Source organism: Myotis daubentonii, chromosome 11 (assembly GCF_963259705.1).
Source record: "Myotis daubentonii chromosome 11, mMyoDau2.1, whole genome shotgun sequence".
Lineage (NCBI taxonomy): Eukaryota > Metazoa > Chordata > Mammalia > Chiroptera > Vespertilionidae > Myotis > Myotis daubentonii.
The window spans coordinates 80,298,776-80,320,061 of NC_081850.1; the positions used below are offsets into that span (position 1 = coordinate 80,298,776).

At 65.2% G+C, this 21,286-nt stretch overlaps 1 protein-coding gene across 2 annotated transcripts in view; it reads right to left on the reverse strand.

Moving 5' to 3' along the window:
- The window catches only part of SARDH (sarcosine dehydrogenase), a 38,764-nt gene that overhangs the window by 8,030 nt on the left and 9,448 nt on the right, over nt 1–21,286 (reverse strand). For both annotated transcript variants that reach the window (XM_059658436.1, XM_059658435.1), the window contains exons 7-17: nt 21,004–21,108; nt 19,981–20,110; nt 18,024–18,110; nt 17,614–17,704; nt 15,940–16,081; nt 14,796–14,879; nt 13,487–13,600; nt 9,946–10,084; nt 7,987–8,100; nt 6,661–6,808; nt 5,494–5,587 (exon numbers count right to left, since the gene is read on the reverse strand). In XM_059658436.1, coding sequence (XP_059514419.1) covers nt 5,494–5,587; nt 6,661–6,808; nt 7,987–8,100; nt 9,946–10,084; nt 13,487–13,600; nt 14,796–14,879; nt 15,940–16,081; nt 17,614–17,704; nt 18,024–18,110; nt 19,981–20,110; nt 21,004–21,108 — 1,248 coding nt within the window. The remainder of the gene's footprint in view (nt 1–5,493; nt 5,588–6,660; nt 6,809–7,986; nt 8,101–9,945; nt 10,085–13,486; nt 13,601–14,795; nt 14,880–15,939; nt 16,082–17,613; nt 17,705–18,023; nt 18,111–19,980; nt 20,111–21,003; nt 21,109–21,286) is intronic.

Genomic DNA, 21,286 nt, shown 5'->3' on the forward strand with positions numbered 1-21,286 from the left:
AGGCTCCGAAGACATCCTGGATCCTAAAAACATCCTGCTATGGGGTGTGCACTCTCTCCCAGAGGTCTGGTTCAGAAGGCTAATGTGTGGTGGTGATGGTGATGGTGGTTGCAGTGGTGGTAGGGATGGTGGTGGTGGTGATGGTGATGGCGGCGGCGATGGTGGTGGTGGTGATGGTGATGGTGGTTGCGGTGGTGGTAGGGATGGTGGCGGTGATGATGGTGATGGCGGCGGCGATGGTGGTGGTGGTGATGGTGATGGCAGCGGCGATGGTGGTGGCGGCAGTGGTGGTGATTATTGTGATGGTGGTGAAGATGGTGATAGAAACTAGTTTTCTAAGAATCAGGATAAAAATAAATAAAAGGTGTGGTGCTCAAACCGCATTTTATAAATCTGGCCCCTCCGAGGATGTAAAAAGCACCATGGACACTGTCCAGTCCCACGGCCCCTCTCCGGCCGGTGGGAGGCCGGGTCAGCCCGGGAGGCTCCTGGGGAAAGCGCGCCTTCCCAACTGGCTGGCCTGGAGTGGGGTTTCAGGCTGCTAGTGACAGCGACGGGGCACCCCCAGAGGCGCTGTCTGCACCCACAGAGGATGCAGGGCAGCAGGGCCGGACACACAGCAGCCCCTGCAGAGAAGGGACGGGGCTCCTGGAGGAGGTTCTGGAATCTCTGCTGCACACGCCCCAGGTCCCTCAGCACCACCAGCCTCATTCCAACCACACTGTCCTCAGGCCCCAGCCAGACATGCTGCCCCCGCGGACACCACAGGAGGGGCTGCGGGTGCTCGGCCACGGCTCCCGGGTCCCGGGGCCACGGCGACCTGCACAGGTTGTGCGAAGGACCTTTCAGCCGGCAACGGAAACCCCATCGGCCAAGGCCGTCTGCGTGGAGGTGGCCTCATCGGGAGCCCCTTTCTAGAACGTTGCAGGTGAGAGAACCTTCCCCCAAGTCATCAAATCCGTGTGGACTTCACACCATCAGGGAGAGAAACTCAATTTCCTTCTGACCTGAAGTTCGTGTTCAGGCGAAAGTCGCTCTATCGCATCTCGTGCTGAGCCTCCAGCCGGCGCTGCTGCTCTGCAGGGGGCCCGTCCTCACCGAGGCACCGGGACACCACGTCCGGCCCGGTGACCGCACCGGGAGCGTGTCCCCCGGGAACCTCCATGGCCTTGAGGCCAATGTGAGGGAAGTCAGGCCGTCTGGTCAGCTGGCTGCCGGGGACAGCGTCCCGCCCTCTGTCCTCCCTCTTGGAATGCGGCTCACGGACGCCTGGCCGGAGCCAAGCATCTCGGAGAATTATTGCAAAACTGTGACACGGCTCAGCTGGGGACACCGCCTGGCCAGGAACCCCTGCCCGGCTGCTGTGAGCCTGGGTCCCGTGGGCGCAGCGGGGCTGCCCATGCATCCTGGGCCGGGCTGTGGGCGAGGCTCAGGGCCGCCACTCCGCGCCCTGCAACCAGGAGGCCTTGCCGACTAGAGGCCCACGTCCCTCTCCCACATCTGCTTGGCCGGAGCCCAACGATCTCCCATAAATACTTGGCCCGGCCCGCGCTGCGGCCCCGGTGTCTCTTCACATTGAGGGATGGGGCGCCAACACGCACCAAAGCCCAGACAGCTTATTTGGGAGAATGTGAGACTCCCCGGGCCCGGGAGGGGGGACGGCTGACAGACTTGTGGGCCGGCCCAGAAAGGAGTTTAGACATTGTCTAGCCTGGGCGCTACAGATGGGGAAACTGAGGCCTGAGAGGCAGCCCCGATGAAGGCTGGGGTGGGACTGGAAGCCAGGCCTGCCCAGCCCCCAGCTCTATTGAACAGTGGGGTGACGCTGCCCCTGAGCCCTTGGGCTCTGTGCTGACCCAGCTTCCACCCGAGCACGTCCATGACTCCACCCACCAGGTCTCTCCTCCATCCGTGTTTCTCTTGCCGAGACGTGACTCTCCCTCCTCGAACTTGTCCCTGGGACCCTCCTCATTCTGACCTCAGCTCCTTGGGGAGGGGCTCCTGCCCGCCCCTCAGGTCACCCTCCAGTGCAGGCTGGGCTGTGGCTGCAGGACCCTGCCCGACCCCAACCTCAACCCGGTGTGACTCCTGGAGGGGAGCTGCAGCTGCCACCCAGGGCCTGGCTCAGATCTCCGCATCTGGCCGGCGCTCAGCTGATGCTCCCAGCTGACGTGTGGGCACTGATTTCAGAGCCAGGCTGGGGGCGTGGTGAGGGGAGCTCAGCGTTGGCAGGAGAGAAGACCCAGGGCTCACTCTCATGGAGGAGCCAGCCTGCCCGTCTCTGCAAGCCCGGAAGGCAGCAGGTCTCCGGGAGGAGTCGCCCCGCAGGACTGTCTCAGGGTCCCGAGCTAGGAATCTCCCGGGTCCACAGTGAGGCTGGGGAAGGGGCACGGTCGAGGGACGCTGGTCACCGGGCTTCGAGGAGAAACGGCCCGCGTCAACGCCCAAGCACAGGGGCTCACGGAGCTGAGCGAGAGGACGCGGCGCTCAGAGCGGCTTCAGAACATTTGAAAGAACGAGAACTCGACTGCCGGGTCGTGAGGGAACCAAGCCGTGTACACAGATGTGCACGCAGGGTGGTCCCGACTCCGTGTTCGCATTCGGCCAGAGTCAGGGAGGAAGGAAGCACCTGGGGCCTATCTGTTTGTCTCTGTCTGTCTGTCTATCTCTCTCTGTCTCTCTCTGTCTCTCTCTCTCTCGGTCTATCTCTCCCTCCCCCCCCTCTCTCAGTGAGTTAGGGCTTCCTTCACGCATCCTCATTTGGCCTATGCTCCCGGGATCTTCAGTGAAACGCTGATGCCCAGACGGGCAGGCAGCTTTGCGCCAGCTTCTCCTGGAATCTGCTTAACGGCCCCCATCCCATGCCAGGTCCACCCCCGTCCCGTGCCAGGTCCACCCCCGTCCCATGCCAGGTCCACCCCCGTCCCGTGCCAGGTCCACCCCCGTCCCATGCCAGGTCCACCCCCATCCCGTGCCAGGTCCACCCCCGTCCCGTGCCAGGTCCACCCCCGTCCCGTGCCAGGTCCACCCCCATCCCGTGCCAGGTCCACCCCGTCCCGTGCCAGGTCCACCCCGTCCCGTGCCAGGGGGACACAGGGAAGGCTCAGGGAGGCCGAGGGGCTGGAAGCAGAGGAGGGCACACGCGTCCGCCCAGCAGTAAATCCTTTTTGACAAAACCAGTAGCCAACCCTTGGGGACAGGGCGGGGAGGAGCCCGCACACCCTAACCCCCACTCCCCGACCCGTGTCCGCCCGCTTATCACCCTGGGGAGAGGCTCACCCCGAAGCCCGGCCTCTTTTCCGCCAGCCACCTCGGCGCCCAGCCCCCTCGGCAGCCAGACCTGGGAGGCGGCCAGGGCGGCCCCAGGGGCGGGAGGCAGCCGGACCCGCCATCCAAGACCACGTTCCAGGTGCCTTATGGGGGCGCCTGGCTGAGAGGGGAGTGCTCCCACCTGGTCCTCTCCCCAGCGCAGCCCCACCCTGAACCACACAGAGGCTCCCAGCTCAGACGCCGCATGGGCCCGGGGCGGGCGGGTGCAGCCACCACCCCGGCTGAGCTGTGCTGCTCCTGCGAAGTGCGCACCCTCTCTGGTCCCGGCAGGCAATCTGGCACCGAGGAGTCAGGAAGCGAGCTAGACAGACCCCCCCCCCGCCCCCCCAGCTTCCTGCTCCCCCAGCCCGGCCTCTGCAGTGCAGGCGGGAGTGGAGCCCTCGCCTCCCGGGCTCCCTCCGCAGAGCAGCCTTTATCTCCCTCCCCCTGGCAGCCTCCTCGCCGATGTCATCGCAATGCTGTTTATTTGCTAACAGGACCCAGACGCGTCCGACCTCCAGACCTTCTGCGGGCCAGCATGGCTCCCGGCCAACGCTCCCTCACACTCCCCGCCCAAACCCCCGGTGAACACGGGAGACGAGAAAAGGACCATCTGTCTGTCTGCCCAACCCGTCCTCACGGTCACGTCTGCTTCACGGACACGTATCCGTGCACTCTTCCTGTTTTATGGGCTGGGCGGCCTTGGGCAGCCCACCCAACCTCTCTGAGCTCTACTGGAAGAAACATCCGTCCCCCAGGGTGATGGGGACCTGGCCGTGGCTGCTGCCCATGTGGCTGCCACCCCTGCCAGAGGTAACCCTAAAATAGTGGCTGCCCTCGTGGCTGCCACCCCTGCTATGGGGAACCCTGCAGCCATGGGGAACACTCGCATATGTCTGGACACTTTTTGGTCACAACAGGAGGAGTCCTGGCATCGAGCGGCTGGAGGGCAGGGATGAGGTTAACACCTGCCACTCCCAGGACAGCCCAGCACAGTCCGTCTGCTCCCGGTGTCAGCGCCCTGTGAGGGACAGTGTGGGCAATCCTCGTGTCAGTGCGCCTAGAGCAGCGCCTGGTCCAGTGGGGCTGGTACAGCACCTGGTACAGTGGGCCTGGTACAGCACCTGGCACAGTGGGCCTGGTACAGCACCTGGTACAGTGGGCCTGGTACAGCACCTGGTACAGCACCTGGTACAGCACCTGGTACAGTGGGCCTGGTACAGTGGGCCTGGTACAGCACCTGGCACAGTGGGCCTGGTACAGCACCTGGTACAGTGGGCCTGGTACAGTGGGCCTGGTACAGCACCTGGTACAGTGGGCCTGGCACAGTGGGCCTGGTACAGCACCTGGTACAGTGGGCCTGGTACAGTGGGCCTGGTACAGCACCTGGTACAGCACCTGGTACAGTGGGCCTGGTACAGTGGGCCTGGTACAGCACCTGGTACAGCGCCCGGTACAGTGGGCCTGGCGCACAGAGCGGACAGTGGCTGGTGTCACACTGTCTGCCGCTCCCCGGCCTCAGGAGCGCAGAGGGAAGGTCACGGCCCCTAATTCCCACAAGGACATTGAGGCCCGGGAAGGCCACGCTGACCGAGGCCGGACCAGGCGCCTGGCCCCAGAGGCTCTGAGGAAGCCAGTTCTGACAGCGCCCTGGCTGTCCACAGTCTCAGAAGCTGCGGGTCCTGCATCCCGGACTGTCTGAGCTGGGGGGGAGGGAGGGGATGCCCCTCAGGACTGCTAGAGCTCCCCGAGCAGCCCTCCTCCTCCCACACCCACCACGCTGGCGGGCGAGGGGGAGACACAGCAGGACACGGAGACCTGCCCAGCTGCCCCAGCCCCGCCGTCCCAAGGAGGCAGAGGAAATAACGCGTCACCCGATGCGGGAGGGGACCCCGGGCGGCTGTGCAGGTGGCGAGGCTGAGGTTGCCTTCCTGGCAGAAGCGTGGGACTGAGCCCCCTGTGCCAGGCACCAGGCGCAGCTGGGGTGGTGCCTGGCTTAGACCCAGCAGCCCTGGAGGTCCTGGCAGCTGGTGGACAGGACCGGGTCTCTGTTCACAGTGGGGAACCAAGGCTCTGGGAGGTGAACAGCCTTGCCCAAGGGCACTGGGGTTCCCGAGTCCCAGCCCCGGATGTTCCTTCCAGCAGGTGGCTGCTGCCCGCAACCCGGGGACAGCGGGTACCTACCAGGTGCCCGGCGGCTCGCACCAGCTTGTGGGTGGAGAAGGGGAAGGCCTCGTTGCTCAGGTCTGCATCCAGCACCTCCTGGAGGATGGCCCGGCTGCAAGCAAGAGCAGTCAGTCAGTCAGTCAACAAACACTTGATGGCACCCCTGGGTGTGCGGGCCAGTCCCTGTGCTCGTGGGGCAGACTGACAGGGGCCTGGTGCTAATGAAGACACAGCAGGACGAACACACACCACACAGGCACAGAAAGCCACCCTCCCGGCGACAATGAAGGAGCAGGAGACCACAGTGGAGGCCAGACCCACAGATGCGCTCTCAAGGGCTCCTTCCTCAGGTGGGTGAACAGAGGCTGGGACAGTGATCTAACCATCTAACACCCCCCCCTACCCCCGTCTGACCACATCTCCTGCTGCCCTGCGCTCCCCCCCCCCCCCCCCCCCCCGCTACAGACCTGGGTCCCCACAGGCAACCCGAATTCAAACACTTGACAGTTCCAGTACACGAGCCACTCAGAACCTCTTTGACTGCTCAGCAAACACCCACTGTGCGCCCGAGCAGTGCCCATGAAGGCAGCTACGACCCCGCCAGGGAGGGAGGCCGGCCAGTCTAGCGCCAGCCGGGGAGATGTTGGCACAGGGCTGGCAACCCACAGGCGCCGGTGGGTGGCTTTAACACGATGCGCTTCCCCTCTGGCCCCCCACCCCCCTGGGTTCCTCCTCCGAAGCCCAGCCAGAGGGGCCTTTGGACAGTGCCCAGCTGCCCGCGTGCCCCTTCTGGGCTGGGCCCCGCGTGGGGAGTTCTGTGAATCCGTACAGAGTGAATGAATGGGCAACGAGTGGCCCTGTGGTCATCACAGGCGCGCAGGGAGCTGTTCAGAAGGAGGCAGGTGGCCTCTCGCCGAGGCAGCAGGCAGGACCTGGGCCCGGCTCTGCCCGCTCCCAGAGCCGCATGTAATTCTGAGACGTGACCACTGAACCCTGCGATACTGAGTCACACGAAAAGTTTCTCAGCATTTTAGAGCTTTAGAGACGGTTTATCCCGCGTGGAATCTCTAGCTTCCCCCAACTGGTAAGCTAACCAGACTGTCCCCTTCGGGACAGCAAGGGCTTCTGGCTACGGGTCCCAGTTGGAGGGACTAGGGTCGGCGCCCAGGTGCCCCCTCTCCTCACCTGGCTGGGCCCTGGATGCTGATCATGCCCAGGTCCTCTGAGCTGTCGATGAGCTGGCACCGGAACCGCTGGTCCTGCAGCACCGAGGTGATGTGGGACCAGTTGTGCTGGGCCACGGCCCCACCCACAGCCAGGTAGAAGGCGTCCCCTGGAAGGGAAGCAGAGCCTTAGAGGGGGTTGTGGGGCTGGGCGGCCTGAGGCTTGGGTTGAGAGAGCGACCAGCAGAGCAGTGACCTGGCCAGGGCCTGGACCCTCACGCACACAGGACACCGCCTGGGACCGTCACTGGGGGAGACCGGGGTGTGGGACCCTGAGGACGCACACGCCAGGGAGCACTTTCCTAGGAGAGTCAGAGGCTCTCTTCACTTTTCAAAGGCTCCCGATCTGGGAGAGAGTGCGAGCCCGACACCATGTCACCACAAGAGACCCCGGCCCCACGTCAGCCAGGGCGGGCAGCCTGGGACCCGGATCCTCTCCTCTGGGAGCTGAGAGCCCTTGCCAGCTTCCATGTCCCTCCGTGTGCCTGTGTCCCTGTGTCCCTGGTCTCAGGCACCCCACCCGGCCCAGATCCAGACTCGCTGAGGCCGGCACCGGTGGACCTGGCCCGCCGTCTCTCATCCAAACACGGAACGGCTGGGCCAGAGACCAGAGGCCAGCCCAGGTCAGGCTCAGCTGCAGGCGGAGCGGGGCTCCGGGGCGCAGCAGCCCTGGACTGCATCCCGCACCTCCCGGTGCTGCCAGCTGTTTCCTGCGGGCTGTGCCCAGGCCTTTCGCGATGAGAGGCCGTTCAAAACCCCCGCTCAAGGCTGCGTGTGCACAGCCGGGATCCGACGCGGATCGCCCGTCCTCTTGCCTTCCTGGTGACCCGACGTAGCAGGTGCCGTGCACACGCGTGTGCCACACACACGTACTTAACGTACTCGCACTCAGCGCAGGAACCGAACAGCTTTTACTGCGGGCGGTGCCCCGGCCCTGCAGCGCCTCCCGTGCCGGCGCCACCTCGCCTTCCTCCAACCCTGGGGCCGAGGGTCCACTGGAGCCCAACCGGGAGTCCCGTGGGCACTCGGACAGTCCACGGGGCACAGGTGTTCACGCAGAGCGGGACTCACACATCCCGGTGGGGGGCACGACCCTCGCCTGGGCTCACCGCTCGGGCAGAGGAGCCGAGCAGCCCGCGCCACGGCCGCCGCGAGCGCCAGGGCCCGGGCTCGCAGACATGACACTGCGCCCCGAGCGCAGACCTCTCCTCGCCCCTCCCGCCCTCCCGCCGCCAGGGGCACCGGCCAGGCCACCGGAGCGGAGCGGGCTGTGCCCGGCGCTGCTCACCTTCGAAGGCGGGGGCGAGGGGCGAGGCCTCGGGGCCGGGGGCCAGGCGGCTGACGGTCAGGTCGCTCTCGGTGCCGCCCCGCGCGTTCAGCATGCAGGTGTACACGGTGGAGCCTGCGCAGGAAGGCCGTCTGTGCGCCGACGCACGCACGCACGACGCACGCACCCACGCACGATGCACGCACCCACGCACGACGCACCCACGCACGCACAGACGCACGCAGGCACGCACGATGCACGCACCCACGCACGCACGACGCACGCACCCACAGACGCAGGTAGGAAAGACCCCTCCACTCAGGGTCGCCCGCCCCCGCCCGAGGGCCTGGAGAGGGGGCGCCGTCAGCCCCTGGAGAATCAGGAAGGAAGGCCTTTCTTCTGGAAATGTCTCGCCATTGACGCCCCCCCCCTCACCCCGGTCCCCAGGATCCACATCTTGTCCACTCGGGCTCTCCGAGCACCGTGCCTGGTAGCAGAGGCTCCCTAGAGTCTGCAGGATAAATGGGTATGTGATGGGGGGGGGGGGAGGTGGGCAGCGGGGGTGCAGGGGGGAGGGGTGGATGGATGGGAAGGTTGGAGGTTAGATGGGTGGAAGGGGGAATGGGTGAAGGGGGAGTAGATGGGTGGAGAAGAGAAGGAGTGGGAGGAGGAGGTGGTGGGAGGAGGGGATGGGGTGGGAGGGCAGGTGGATGGTGGGAGGAGGGGATGGGGTGGGAGGGCAGGTGGATGGTGGGAGGAGGGGATGGGGTGGGAGGGCAGGTGGATGGGTGGGAGGAGGTGGTGGTGGGAGGAGGAGGTGGTGGGAGGAGGGGATGGGGTGGGAGGGCAGGTGGATGGTGGGAGGAGGGAAGAGGGTGGGAGGGCAGGTGGATGGTGGGAGGAGGGGATGGGGTGGGAGGGCAGGTGGATGGTGGGAGGAGGGGATGGGGTTGGGTGGGCAGGTGGATGGGTGGGAGGAGGTGGTGGTGGGAGGAGGAGGTGGTGGGAGGAGGTGTGGGTAGCCAGGTGGATGGTGCGGCAGGATGACTGGTGAGTGGACTCATGGGAGCACTGAGGGACGTAAATAGAGGTGCAGAACGTAGGTGGGTTGGCGGGTTGGCTGGAGAGATGCTGTTATGGGTGGAATTGTGTCCCGGAAAGGTGTGTTGGGGTCCCCTCCCCCAGTGTCGGTGAGCGTGGCCTTGTTTGGAAACAGGCCTTGGAAGACGTAATCACGTAAAGGCAGGTCATGAGCGCGGGTTCTAACCCAGCATGGCTGGTGTCCTCATCGGAAGAGGAAATGCAGGGAGGAGGCCCTGTGGCCTCGGAGGAGGGACAGCCGCAGCCAGAAGCGGGGACAGAGGCAGGAGGGTCCTCCAGAGCGTCAGGGCAGCGTGGCCCTGGTGACACCTGCTTGGGGCCTCTCGCCTCCAAACTGAAAGGCAGTCATTGAGGCCGTGCAGGGACACAGCCACCCTGGGGACTGATGCAGAGGAATGCGTGAGGCTTGGGTGGGTGGCTGGATGGGTAAAATGGTGTGTGGGTGACAAAACAGGAGATGACTATCCCAGATGTTACATGACACTCATTAGAAAATTACCCCTTCTTTATCTGAAATTCTCATTTAACTGAGCACGCGTGTTTATTTAATCTGGAACCCTATCTGGGGCAAGCACTCCTGGGGGTGTGTGGGGGCCCCCCAGTGCCAGGAGACATTTACTGGGGGCCTCAAATCCTTTCTAGAACAAAGAACCGGGGCAGCAAGGGATGGGGGTGGGGAAGGAAGGGGGGAGGGAGGGATGCAGGGAGGCCCACAGCCCTGGGGCCTGGGATTGGTAGTAAGTGCACAGGGATCTGGACAGGGGCCCAGGCCAGGCCAGGAACCCAGAGGTGCCACCTCGTGCCAGTGCCCAGAGCTGTGCCAGGAGTTCTGCCTGGAGCTGAAGCCTGACAGGAACATGACCCGCCCTGGCCTCATACCTGGGGGTCGGCTGACGTCGGCAGAGAACAGCCAGTCAGCAGCCTTCCTCGCGTCCACGCCCACCAGGTAGAACTTGCCGAAGTAGGACATGTCGAACACGGCCGCCGCGCCTCTGCAGGCCAGGCACTCCTGCCTGATCTGCAAGAGCCAGGGTGGGTGCCAGGAGCTCTGAGACGTGCCCCCCGCCAGGATCACGGGCACTGGGGCTCTCTGCTGCCACCCACTCTGAGCCTCCCCTCTGTCCCCTCCAGCTCAGAAACACCGTGACATCTCAGACACAGGGACATGCCCATGGTAGATCATCAGCCATAAAAGCAAACCTAGTACTTTCAAAAGGATTAAAGTCATACAAAGCATGTTCTTTGACCACAATGGAATTACACCGGGAATCTAGCAGGACACTGGAAAACTCACAGAGCAGTGAAACGGAACAACAGCCAGCAGATCAGGAAAAATCGCAAGGGGACTTAGAAGACGTTGAGCGGAGTGACAATAAACCCGCCACGTATGAGAGGGTTTTAAAATGCTTACAAGTAAATGTAACAAAAGTGCAAAATTGGAATTAAAAATGACAAACTATTTTTGAAATAAATCAAAGAAGACCTGAGCAAGTGGGAAGACATCCATGTTTACGAAAGACTTACTATTGCCAAGGGGAACACACTCCCCAAGTGGACCTACTGTTTCAACACCATCCCTACCAACATCTCAGCCGACCCATGGCAGAAACTGACAAGCTGATTCCAAAATTCATATGAAAATGCGAGGGACCCAGAATATTCAAGACAATCTTGAGCCCTAGCTGGTATGGCTCAGTGGATAGAGCATTGGACTGCGGACTGGAAGGTCCCGCAATTCTGGTCAAGAGCACATGCTCGGGTTGCAGGCTCGGTTCCCAGTAGGGGGTGTGCAGGAGGCAACCGATCAATGATACTCTCTCATCATTGATGTTTCTATCTGTCTTTCCCTCTCCCTTCCTCTCTGAAATTAAATATATATATAAAGAAGAACAAAGCTGGAGGACTCATACTTCTTGACTTGAAAACTTATCAGAAACTTACTACAAAGCTACTGTCATTGAGACAGGGTTGTGTAACCTATGGATCGACACATAGATCAACAGAGTAGAATTGAGGGTCCAGAAAAAACCCCTCACATTTATGATTTTCAACAAGGGTGGCCCCAGGCAATCAGTGGGGGAAAGAATACTCTTCACCCAGTGGTGCTGGGACCACTGGCTGTCCACACACACAAGAATGAAGCTGGACCCCCTACCTCACACCGTCCACACAACGTAATCAGAATGGATCACAGACCAAGTGTAAGAGCTAAGACTGTAACATTCCTAGGAGAAACCTAGGAGTAAGTCTACGTGAACTTGGGTTAGGAAACGTTTTCCTAAACAGAACACCCAATGCAGAAGGGACAGACGTGCCTCATCCGAATCAAGAACTTCTCTGCCACCAACAACGCCACCAAGAAATGAAACGACAACCCACAGAGGGGGGGGGGGGGTGCTTGCAAGTCTTTTATCTGATCAGGGATTCGTATCCAGAATCTATAAAGAATCCTCATAACTCAAAAAAGGTAAACGACACAATTTAAAGATGAGCAGAGGGTCTGAATAGACATGTCTCCCAGGAAGGCAGACAGATGGCCAACAGCACATGCAGAGATGCCCACAGCCTCAGGCATCGGGGAACGCAACTCAGATCTGCAGGCTGCCGCCTCCCCCACTGCGATGGCTGGAATCAGACAAGACAGGGCCGGGCAGGCGTGGAGCCCACGTGGCCAGCGGATGGGAAAGGGAGTGGTCACCTTGAAAACAGCCGGGGGTTGCTCAAAACATTAAACACAGAGTTCCTGCGCGACCCAGTGACCCCACTGCGGGGTGTCCCTCTGCCCAGGAGAGGTGAACACATCCGTCCACACGCAGACTTGTGTGCACGTGGTCACAGCAGCCACAACGTGGAAACCACTGGAATGAGCACCCACGGCTGGATGGATAAATAAAACCTGGGCCATCCTCATCATGGAACCTTGTTCAGGACCGAGTGGAAAGCTCCACCCCCTGCAGACACCAGACACGCAGCCCTTCCCGCAGCCCCTCCCCCCGCGGGCACCTCTGCCTACGCTGCTGGGCCCGGACCAGAAGCCGAAGCAGCTTCCTGGCTGATTCACGTCTCCCTGCCCGGGAAGTGCCAAGTTGGCACCCCCTCCGAGCTCTCACAGCGGAGCGGAGCAGCCTTAGACGCTGCGGGTGCAGAGGCGCCAGACAGAGCCCCACTTGCTCCCCAAGAGACGGCCCGGGGACCCTGAGGTTTAATGCAGCGCCTCCCACCCCCGCTTCACGGGACCCCCATGGAAGCTGGCTCCAAGGCAATGGTGGGTGATGGTCCCTTCCCTTGGGGATGGCTGCTGAATTTTGAGGCCCAGTGCCAACAAAACCAAAGTGTGGGTCCTTGTTCAAAAGTAGGAGTGTCGCCCTCGCTGGTGTGGCTCAGTGGATAGAGCATCGGCCTGCAGACCAAAGGGTCTCGGGTTTGATTCCGGTCAAGGGCACGTACCTTGGTTGAGGCTCCTCCCTGGCCTGGGCCCTGGTCAGGGCACATGCAGGAGGCAACCCATCGATGTGCTTCTCTCACATCGATGTTTCTGTCTTGCCCCGTCTCCTCCACTCTCTCTAAAAACCCTCGGTGAGGATTAACAAAAAAGTATGAGGAGTTTCGAGGCCCGAGCATGGAGTTCCCCGCCCAGGCGCTCCTGAGTGAGGCCCCGTGTCTGCGCAGGTGGCCGGCCCAGGGAGAGGGCTGTGCGGCGTGACCCTCAGCGCTGCGTCCCTCGGGGTGCCTCCCGGGCCTCCCTGGGCGCTGGGACCCCGGCTCGGGCCGTGGCTCCACTCCTGCACAGAGGCACCCGTGGGCGTCAGCCCGCCTCTCCCGTCAGCCGCGTGTGTGGACACAGCGACGTTCCGTTTCGTGACTTTACAACGTGCGTCCTGCACTGGCCGCCCCCGAGGACGCCCGTCACCTCCACCCCACAGAGTGGGGGCCCGGCTCTCGAGCGAGGGGCAGTGAGCCGCCAGGTGCCGGGTGCCGTCTGACCAGCCTCCCCGCCCTCGTGTGGAGTGAGGGGCAGAGAGAGGCCCGGACCACGGACCCTCCCCAGCGGCTCTGCTCTGCCGCCCGAGGGTCTGCTCTGGGGAGAGGCCCTGCGCTGGGCCCGGAAGGAGGGGCTCATCACTAATAGAGCCGACACGGCTCCCAGTTCTGGACGAGGCTCAGAGGGGCCGAGGCCCCAACCTGGGGCCACACAGCCAGACCCAGGCCCGCTGCCCGGAGCGGTACCGCTGCCCTGGGCCTGGCTGCTGGACGAGGGAGCAGAGGGGGAGGGGACATCACCTGACTCCTGGCAACTGAGTCAGCCCCAACGGGGATGGGACGGAGCCAGGAGCTGGGCAGCTCCGCGGGCCAGGAGGGCCGGCTACAGAAGCCCGTCTCTTACTCCGGGACTGGGGGGGGAGGGGGCACAGCGACTCACCACCTCGTGGTGGGGCGGGAAGTCGAAGGTGTACTCGGCCCCCAGCAGCCGGTTGTAGGCGTGGTCCTGGTGCGCCTGGTGCCCGTAGGCCCCGTAGTAGTCGTAAGGGAGGACCTGGGGAAGGAGCCTGCTCGTCCTGGTCCCGCCCGTCCTCCCGCCTGCCCCCACACAGATCCGGCCTGGCAGGCACCGGCTGGTCCCACAAGGACAGACACACAAGACCCAAGAACCCGCACAAATGACACCTTAATCACTGAGCGCCTGCGTGGTGGTGGGTCTTTGAGCCCGTGGGGGCCCCAGGGGGATGGAGAAGAAAGTAGGGGAAGTCAAGGTGCGGAGAGAAGGGGAGGCAGGAGGGGGTCCACCAGGACCTCAGGGCTTTCGACTCCACGCCCAGGCAGTGGGGGGCGGCCAGGGATGGGGATGAAGAGTGGGTGGCCCCGCGCCACTCTTGAGGCTGTTGCCATGGCAGTCGGGGACCAAGTCCTGCTCAGAGTCCCTCCTCTCTTAGGAGGAGGGTCCTGCTACAGGTGAGGACCCTGAGGCGCGGGGACAGGAAGACCTGTCCCAGGCGAGGGCTCCCGGTGGGTTGCACCCGGGCGGCCCTGGGCTCCTGTGTGGGGAGGTGGGTCCCTACAGGCCTCAGGAGGAAGGACGGCACCCGTGGGGCTCAGACCCGAGCGGAGGCGTGCGGGAGCTCTGGCTCTGGCTCCCCTGTCGATGGCCCGGAACACTCCTGGGGATGTGGGTTGCTATGGAGACGGAAGGGGCGGCGCTGGGAGGGGATGGCAGGATATACAACGGGAAAGGGGTTTTCATTTGTTCCCATCAGGACCAGCTACCTCCCCACCGGCTGAAAGCCTCGCGCGCTGCCTCGAGGGCCCCCCAGGGGCTCACAGACGGTGGTCTGACTCTTCTCTGAGGGCCTGGGCCCCTGGGGGGCACTGAAGGGGGAGGCCCAGGAGGGCGCCCCGAGGCCAGGGTGGTTGAAACCCCAGCTCAGAAGCCGACACAGAAGCACAGCCTCCTGCGAGGCCCTCCCACTCTCACAAATGAGCAGTTGCAGTTGCCAAAAATACGTGAACCCGATTCCGGGGAGACACTGATTTCTCCTGCAAACCGGGGCGTGTGCCCGGCCTCGCCGTGGGCACCAGCTTCCCGGGGCAGGGCCCTGTGGGCGGCGGCACCTGTGGGGGCCTCTGCGGAGCCAGTGCCCCGAGTCACAGGCAGCCGGACGGGCTCAGGGCCCGAGGCGGGCCGGGCAGGACTGCAGCCCCTGGCGGGTGAGGGAAACGTGGGGGCTGCTCACCGGGGCCGCGCCTCCGGGGTTAAACCATCCTGGCCGCTCCCAGCCGTGCCGCTCCTGGAACACACAGCCTCGCGCGAGGAGCTCCTGCGGGAGGGGGGACAGCACCCTTCACGCCGGCCCGACACCCCCGAGCAGGGCAGACAGCGACCGAAGCTGCCACTTCACACCCCGGGGCGTATGGGGCCCAGAGATCCTGGCCGGAGCCGGACACAAGCCCACACGCCCCCCAGGCTCCCCCCCAGCGCCCTCCCCACAGCCCCCCAGCTGTACCCTCTGCTGAGGACTGAACCGCTGGCCTCCCACTCCCACGTGGAAGCCCCGAGCCCAGGGCGACTGGTTGGAGATGGGGCCTCTGGGAGGGACTGGGGTGAAAGGAGGTGGTGAGGGGGAGGCCTGTCCTTCCAGGGACTCGACCTTGCTCTCTGTCCCCCACGCTCGGACAAGAGGCGGCCGTGCAAACGCTGGGAGAGCCGGTGGGCGGGCGCCTGGGCCTGGGCCGGGGCCTCCAGGCCTTGGGAAGTGGGTTCTGTGCTTAGGCCGCAGCCGTGGTGGTGCGTGGTGGTACATGATGGTGCGTGGTGGTACATGATGGTGCGTGGTGGTACATGATGGTGCGTGGTGGTACATGATGGTGCGTGGTGGTACATGATGGTGCGTGATGGTGCGTGGTGGTACGTGATGGTGCGTGGTGGTACATGATGGTGCATGGTGGTACGTGATGGTGCGTGGTGGTACGTGATGGTGCGTGGTGGTACGTGATGGTGCGTGGTGGTACATGATGGTGCATGGCGGTGCATGATGGTGGCCCTGCAACCCCACTGCCAGGTGTGACCCAAGAGGAACGGCAGCGGGGACTGCCACGGCAGGAGGACAGGCATGGAGCAGCTGCGCACGCAGGAGCGCCTCTCCTCTGCAGGCCGGTCGGATGGCGCCCACCTGCCCCCAGAACAACCCCTCTGCCCCCCCACCAGCGGTCAGGGAAGACCCCAGGGGCACGCCCTGAGCACCTCCCATTAGGAAGCGCCTGGGAATGAGCGAGCCACCCCCTCACCAGCCGCCCGCAGGTGGGGCCCCACAGGCACTGCCTCCCGGACACCCCCCTCCCCTCCCCCCCCGCCGAGAGTGAGCCCGCCGCCAGGCACACCTCGTGCAGCGGGTCTGTCCTCATGTTGCGGCCCGCCAGCGGCTCGTCGTGGGGGAAGACCACGGCGTAGTTCTTGGCGTAGGACTCGTGGCTGCGCTCGCGGATCCAGCGGCGGTGGTCCGTGAGCGAATGATGGAAGCGCCTGTCACACGTGGAGGCCCCGTCACTGCTGTGGGGGCCGAGGACCAGGGACCCAGGCAGAACCCCCTCCCCGTCCCCACCAGAGCCCCCCCTCCCCGCCCCCGGCCCGGGAGGCATCCGCGGTCTCTCCTGGGCTGCGTGGCCCCTGCAGGAGGGTGAGCCCAGGAGTTCACTCCTCCCCCAGCCCCCCCCCCCAGCTCTCAGGGGTGCCCTCTGCCTCCAGCCACACACCAGCCCTGGGAAGGCGCTGGGAGGGAGCCAGACCCGGCAGCCGGGGTGGACAGGCCTTTGCTGCCTGGGACACTGGTGCGCCAAGGCCACCCGTGAGGCAGGTGTGGGCCCAGTGGGTCTGGTTCCAGCCAGAGGCCGGGGGGGGAGGCGGGGGGGGGGGGGGGAGACGACAGCCGCCAGCCCGGCCGGGTCAGACGCGGGTCCCTGCCCCTGCCGGCAGCACTGGGTGACCTCAGGCAGGTCCCCTCCCCTCGGTGCCGCCTCCTTGCTGTTCGTAGCAGGCGGGCTTGGACCGGTCCATCCCCACGGCCCTCAGATCCCTCATTCGGGAACATGCCCCGCCTGGGAGAGCACGTGGCACAGCCCCGGCGGACGCCAGGCAACAACAGACCACGCCGCCAGGCGCCCCGAGGAGGTGGCCCCTGGGGCGTCTCGGTGCCTGTCAGCCCATCCCCGGGGGCCGGACACCCCCATGGGCGTGATGTCCTCTCAGGCTAGGAAGGGAGGAGGCGAGCAGAGGAGCGGGCGTGCTGAGCTGAGCCTGTACCCTGCACCCTACCGGCAGCGGGGTGTCCCGGGGGGCTGTCTGCCAGGAGCAGAAACAGCAGAGCTGCCTGAACACAGAGCTGCCCCCCAAGCTGTGGCCAGGACTGCAGCCTGGGGACAGAGCCCGGCCCACAGACCTCACTGCCCAGGCCTGTCTGGGGGCACCTGTGTCACCACCCCCGACTCGCGGGCCACTAGGACACCCCAGCCCTGACCTCAGTGCCCCGCGGCCTCTGCACGGGTTTACTCAGCGCCGCCGGGCGCAGGCCTGGGGGGAGGGTTTACCGGCACCGACCGAGCAGCGCACGCACCTCACCCAGGTCACAGGGAGGACACTGCTCGGCGTGGGGGCACCTGGCTCCCAGCCACACACACACACACACACACACACACACACACACACGCACCAACACCCAGCTCAGCCCCGCCCCCGGCAGCCGCGCAGCCCCTTCCGCCTCCCATCTGCCGAGTGGGAGGATCTGACCCCCCGCTGACCCCGGAGCTGGCCTGCGGGCCAGGCAAGGCGCTGGGACTAGAGGTCCTGGAACTTGTAAGGGGCCCTGGAGCTGCCAGACCCAGGCAGCCTCAGCACCGCCCCCTCCTGGCAGCCTTCCTGGCCTCCCTCACTGCCTCCTCTTCCAGGAAGCCCCCCAGGTTTCAGGGAGGGCTCCTTTCTCTCTAGCCCTGGCTATCTACCCAGGTCCCAGGGCGGCGGGGGAGGAGCCAGCCCTGCCCGCCGGTGTCGGGTGCACTCGCCTGATGTCGTAGCCGTACATGTCCTTCTCCGGGCGCCCATGGACGATCCAGTGGGCCAGCTCCTGCCCGCAGCCGCCGCCCAGCATCATTCCTGCCGGGAGGGGAGCCACAGTCTGCAGCCCATCTCAGAGCGGCTAGCCCCGTCCCGGGCCCTCCCATCCCCCGGGGATCTCACACCTGGGGCGCTGCAGGCCTCCCAACGGGACCTCACCCCGTCCCTGCAGGCCTCTGTCCCCACCCCTGTGGGCGCAGGGCTCCTGGCCAGCCCTCACCCCACTTGGGGGAGCCCCTCACCCGCCTGGAGGAGCCCCTCACCCCGCCTGGGGGAGCCCCTCACCCGCCTGGGGGAGCCCCGGGAGCTGCAGGAGAGACCGCGGTGCGGGGGGGTGGGGGGGGCTGCCCGGACCCACCTGCGCTGTTGAAGCCGCAGCCCAGGAAGAAGCCTCGGAGCTCGGGCGCCTCCCCCATCAGGGGCTTGTGGTCGGGCGTGAAGGACTCTGGAAGGAAGGGCGGCCTGAGCCCCCCAGGCTGCGTGCCCCTGGGGTGGGGCCTCCCCAGAGGGCAGGGGTGGAGGCAGGGGTCTGCACATGCTCCTTCACCCAGACCCTCCCCGTCCTGAGCACCCACTCAATGCCACTTCCTCCAGGGAGCCGCTCGGATGCCTCCGGCCGCATTTACAGCTACACTGACAGCTTTGCCGTAGGGCAGATACTTTCAAAACTGTGCGGCTCAGTGCTGAGCGTCAGCCTATGAACCAGGAGGTCACGGTTCCATTCCCAGTCAGGGCACAGGCCCGGGTGGCAGGCTCGATCCCCAGTGTGGGGCGTGCAGGAGGCAGCCGGTCCATGATTCTCTCATAGAGGTTTCTCTCTCTCCCTCTCCCTCTCTCTAAAATTTAAAAAGAAAAAAAACTGAAGAGAAAAGGAGAGAGGCCAGGGCTGCTGACCCCACGAGCACTGGGATGCAGCGGCCGCAGGAAGTCCTGAGCCTCGGGCCGTGAGGACACTCCCACGGGAGCAGTTTCAGGGGTCAAGGTCTTGTGAATGTTTAACGAAGGACCCAAGGCTGAGCCACACGGAGATGCAGGGCGCCAGGGCCCTCAGGGCAGGGCAGGCGAGACCCCATCCTGGCTCCGACCTCCCGCCCAGGAACAGAGCTCCTCCCAGGAACAGAGCTCTGCCCGCTACCCCCCTCCCTGCTTCCCCGAAGGCGAGGGCCTGGGGCTCCCCTGCTCCACTCTGGAGGCCAAAGGCCCCTGGCCGTGCTGGCCCCGGGCTGTGCTGGCCCCTGGCAGGGAGAGGCGATTTCCCCAGACACTTGCGGGCTTGCCCTGGGAGACAGACCCCAGACGCCTCACACACATCCCCCCAGGCGAGGCTCCTGGGGGCGATGACTTGACTCCTCTAATTAGGCTGAGGCTCCGGTTATCTGCGCTGGGATGGTTTCCGGCCTGCGTTTCTCACTGCCGTCCCCTCCCCCAGAGGTTGTGGGGGCGGTGAGTCATCGCCTGCTCCCCAAATCCTGCCCCTGTGGTCGCCCTGCGCCCTGGCCTCCCGGAGAGGCGGCGGCCCTCACCAACACTCCCGTCGGCCCTGGGACAGCTCCGCGGGGCCGTACGGACACCAGTATGCGGGGTGGAGGCTGGGCGTCCCGCAGGCCATGGCCCTGGGCTGGACCCTCCTCCCCCGCCCCGTCCTGCCCCCCCTCCCGCGTGGCCTGTGGACTGGCTGTGCCCCGGCTTCTGGGGACTCGCAGTTCACTGGCCAGGCCCGCGCCCTTGCCTGCGTGTGGCTTCTCCTCGCTCTGTCCCTGCTGGGTGGCTGTCACCCACTTCACAGATGATGACACCGAGTCACAGAGAACTCGGGACCCCTTTGGGCAGCACAGCACCTTGCGGAGCCTCCCCCACAGCCCTGATCTGGGCGAGCGCCCCCTGCATCAGCTGGGCATTAGACAGGCCCTGTGTGCGCCCGGAGGGAGGGGGACGCCCCATGACCTGTGGGAGCCACGGCGGGCAGCGCGTCTCCGGCCCACGCACGGCCTGCTCCCCCTCAAGGCTCCATTGGGCTGCCCCTCCTCCAGGCAGCCCCCCAGGCACCCAGCACCCTGTACTCCCTGCCCCAGCGGCTGCAGCCACCTAACGGCCCGGTCCCGCCTGCCAGGCTGCACGGGGCTGCCCGCTCGGCCGAGGGGCTCACCCTGGGGCGGAGGCAGCCTGGCCGCGTGCCCCTCGGGACACATTCCTGCCCCGCCACGCGCAGGCCCCGGCCTGCAGGGAGGGTACAGCAGTGCCCACCACCAGGGAGCAGAGGGACCCAGCAGGGCAGCCTCCAGGGCCAGCCCCCCGCCCCCAGGCCTCCCGCTCACCTGGGCCGCAGACCGTGGACTTGACCCCCGTCTTCTCCAGCACAGGCACCCGGTTGACGGCCCCTTCGATGTGCTGGGTGAACACGTCCCAGTCCAGGTCGAAGAGGCCGAAAGCAAACTTGTCCGACACCTGGGGAGGGCGGGACCTGCCTGTGACGCCGCCCGTGGGGGGTGCAGCTTCCCCTCAGGTGAGTGACGGCTGGGCTGTCCCCACAGCCGCCCCCAGCTTGTCCCCCCCTCACCGCCCATCAGCAGGGCCTGTCTGCCCTCCGGTCCCCCAGCTCTGCCCTTGTCCGTTGCCGTGGCCTCTGCCTGGAGGCCCCCGTCCCCGCCCTCCTCCCTCACGCTCTCCTGAGTCTCATCACGCCCACTGGCTCTGAAGCTTCCTGTGGATCCCGGTGGCTCCTCTGTGGTCTGCAAAGCCCTGCACGAGCCAGCCCAGCCCCCAGCTGCCGCTGACCCACAGCCACGCGGACCTTCCTTCACTCGAGGAGGGCAAGCCTGACCTCAGGGCCTCCACCTCCCCCCGCAGCTCCTCTCCCACGTGTTCTCCGCGGGGCCCTGCTCAGGCGCCTCCTCCTCGAGCGAGCGCGCTCAGTATTCCTTGGAGTCTTGAACGTCTCCCCACCAAAATACAGGTCCCCTGGGACAGGGACTTTTATCTTTGTCTCCCTGTTTCCCCAGAAAGTAACACAGAATCTGACCCAAACGGGTCATGATCCATTCAAGCTGTGGACTAAATGCATGGAAATGAGAGGGCGGCCACCGTGCCTGGGTGGCCGAGGGGGCGGGGCACGGTGTTGCTGGCTGCCGGACAGAGGACTCGAGGGGAGCCCTCCCCCTGCCGAGGTCTGGACCTGCTGGCAGGCCAGGTGCTCGGGTCAGGGAGGGCGGGTCTGACGCTGTGGGCCGGGGCCTGCGTGGCTCAGTGCCACCAGGAGCTGCAGGCGGGGGCTCCCTGGCGGGAGGCTTCTCCACATGGAGACACAGCCCCAACCCCCCCCCATTCCCTGCGAGTCGCACCTCCTCCCAGAAGATGGGGTTGGGCTCGTAGCCGCCCACGGACAGGGCGTCCCCCTGGAGGCGGAGGTAGACCGAGGCGTCGTGGTCACGGACGTTGGGCATGTTCTGGAAGGCAGAGCAGAGGCCGTGGGTCAGCCAGGGCGGGCGCGGGGCCCCTCGCCTCCACCGGGCCCCAGGCCCACGGCGGGCCCACCTGCCGCCGCCTCCCGTAGGACCCTGAGGAGGAGGGGACCCGGGGCCTCGGGTTACACGGGGGACAAACCAGCCCCCGTCAAGCCTCTCC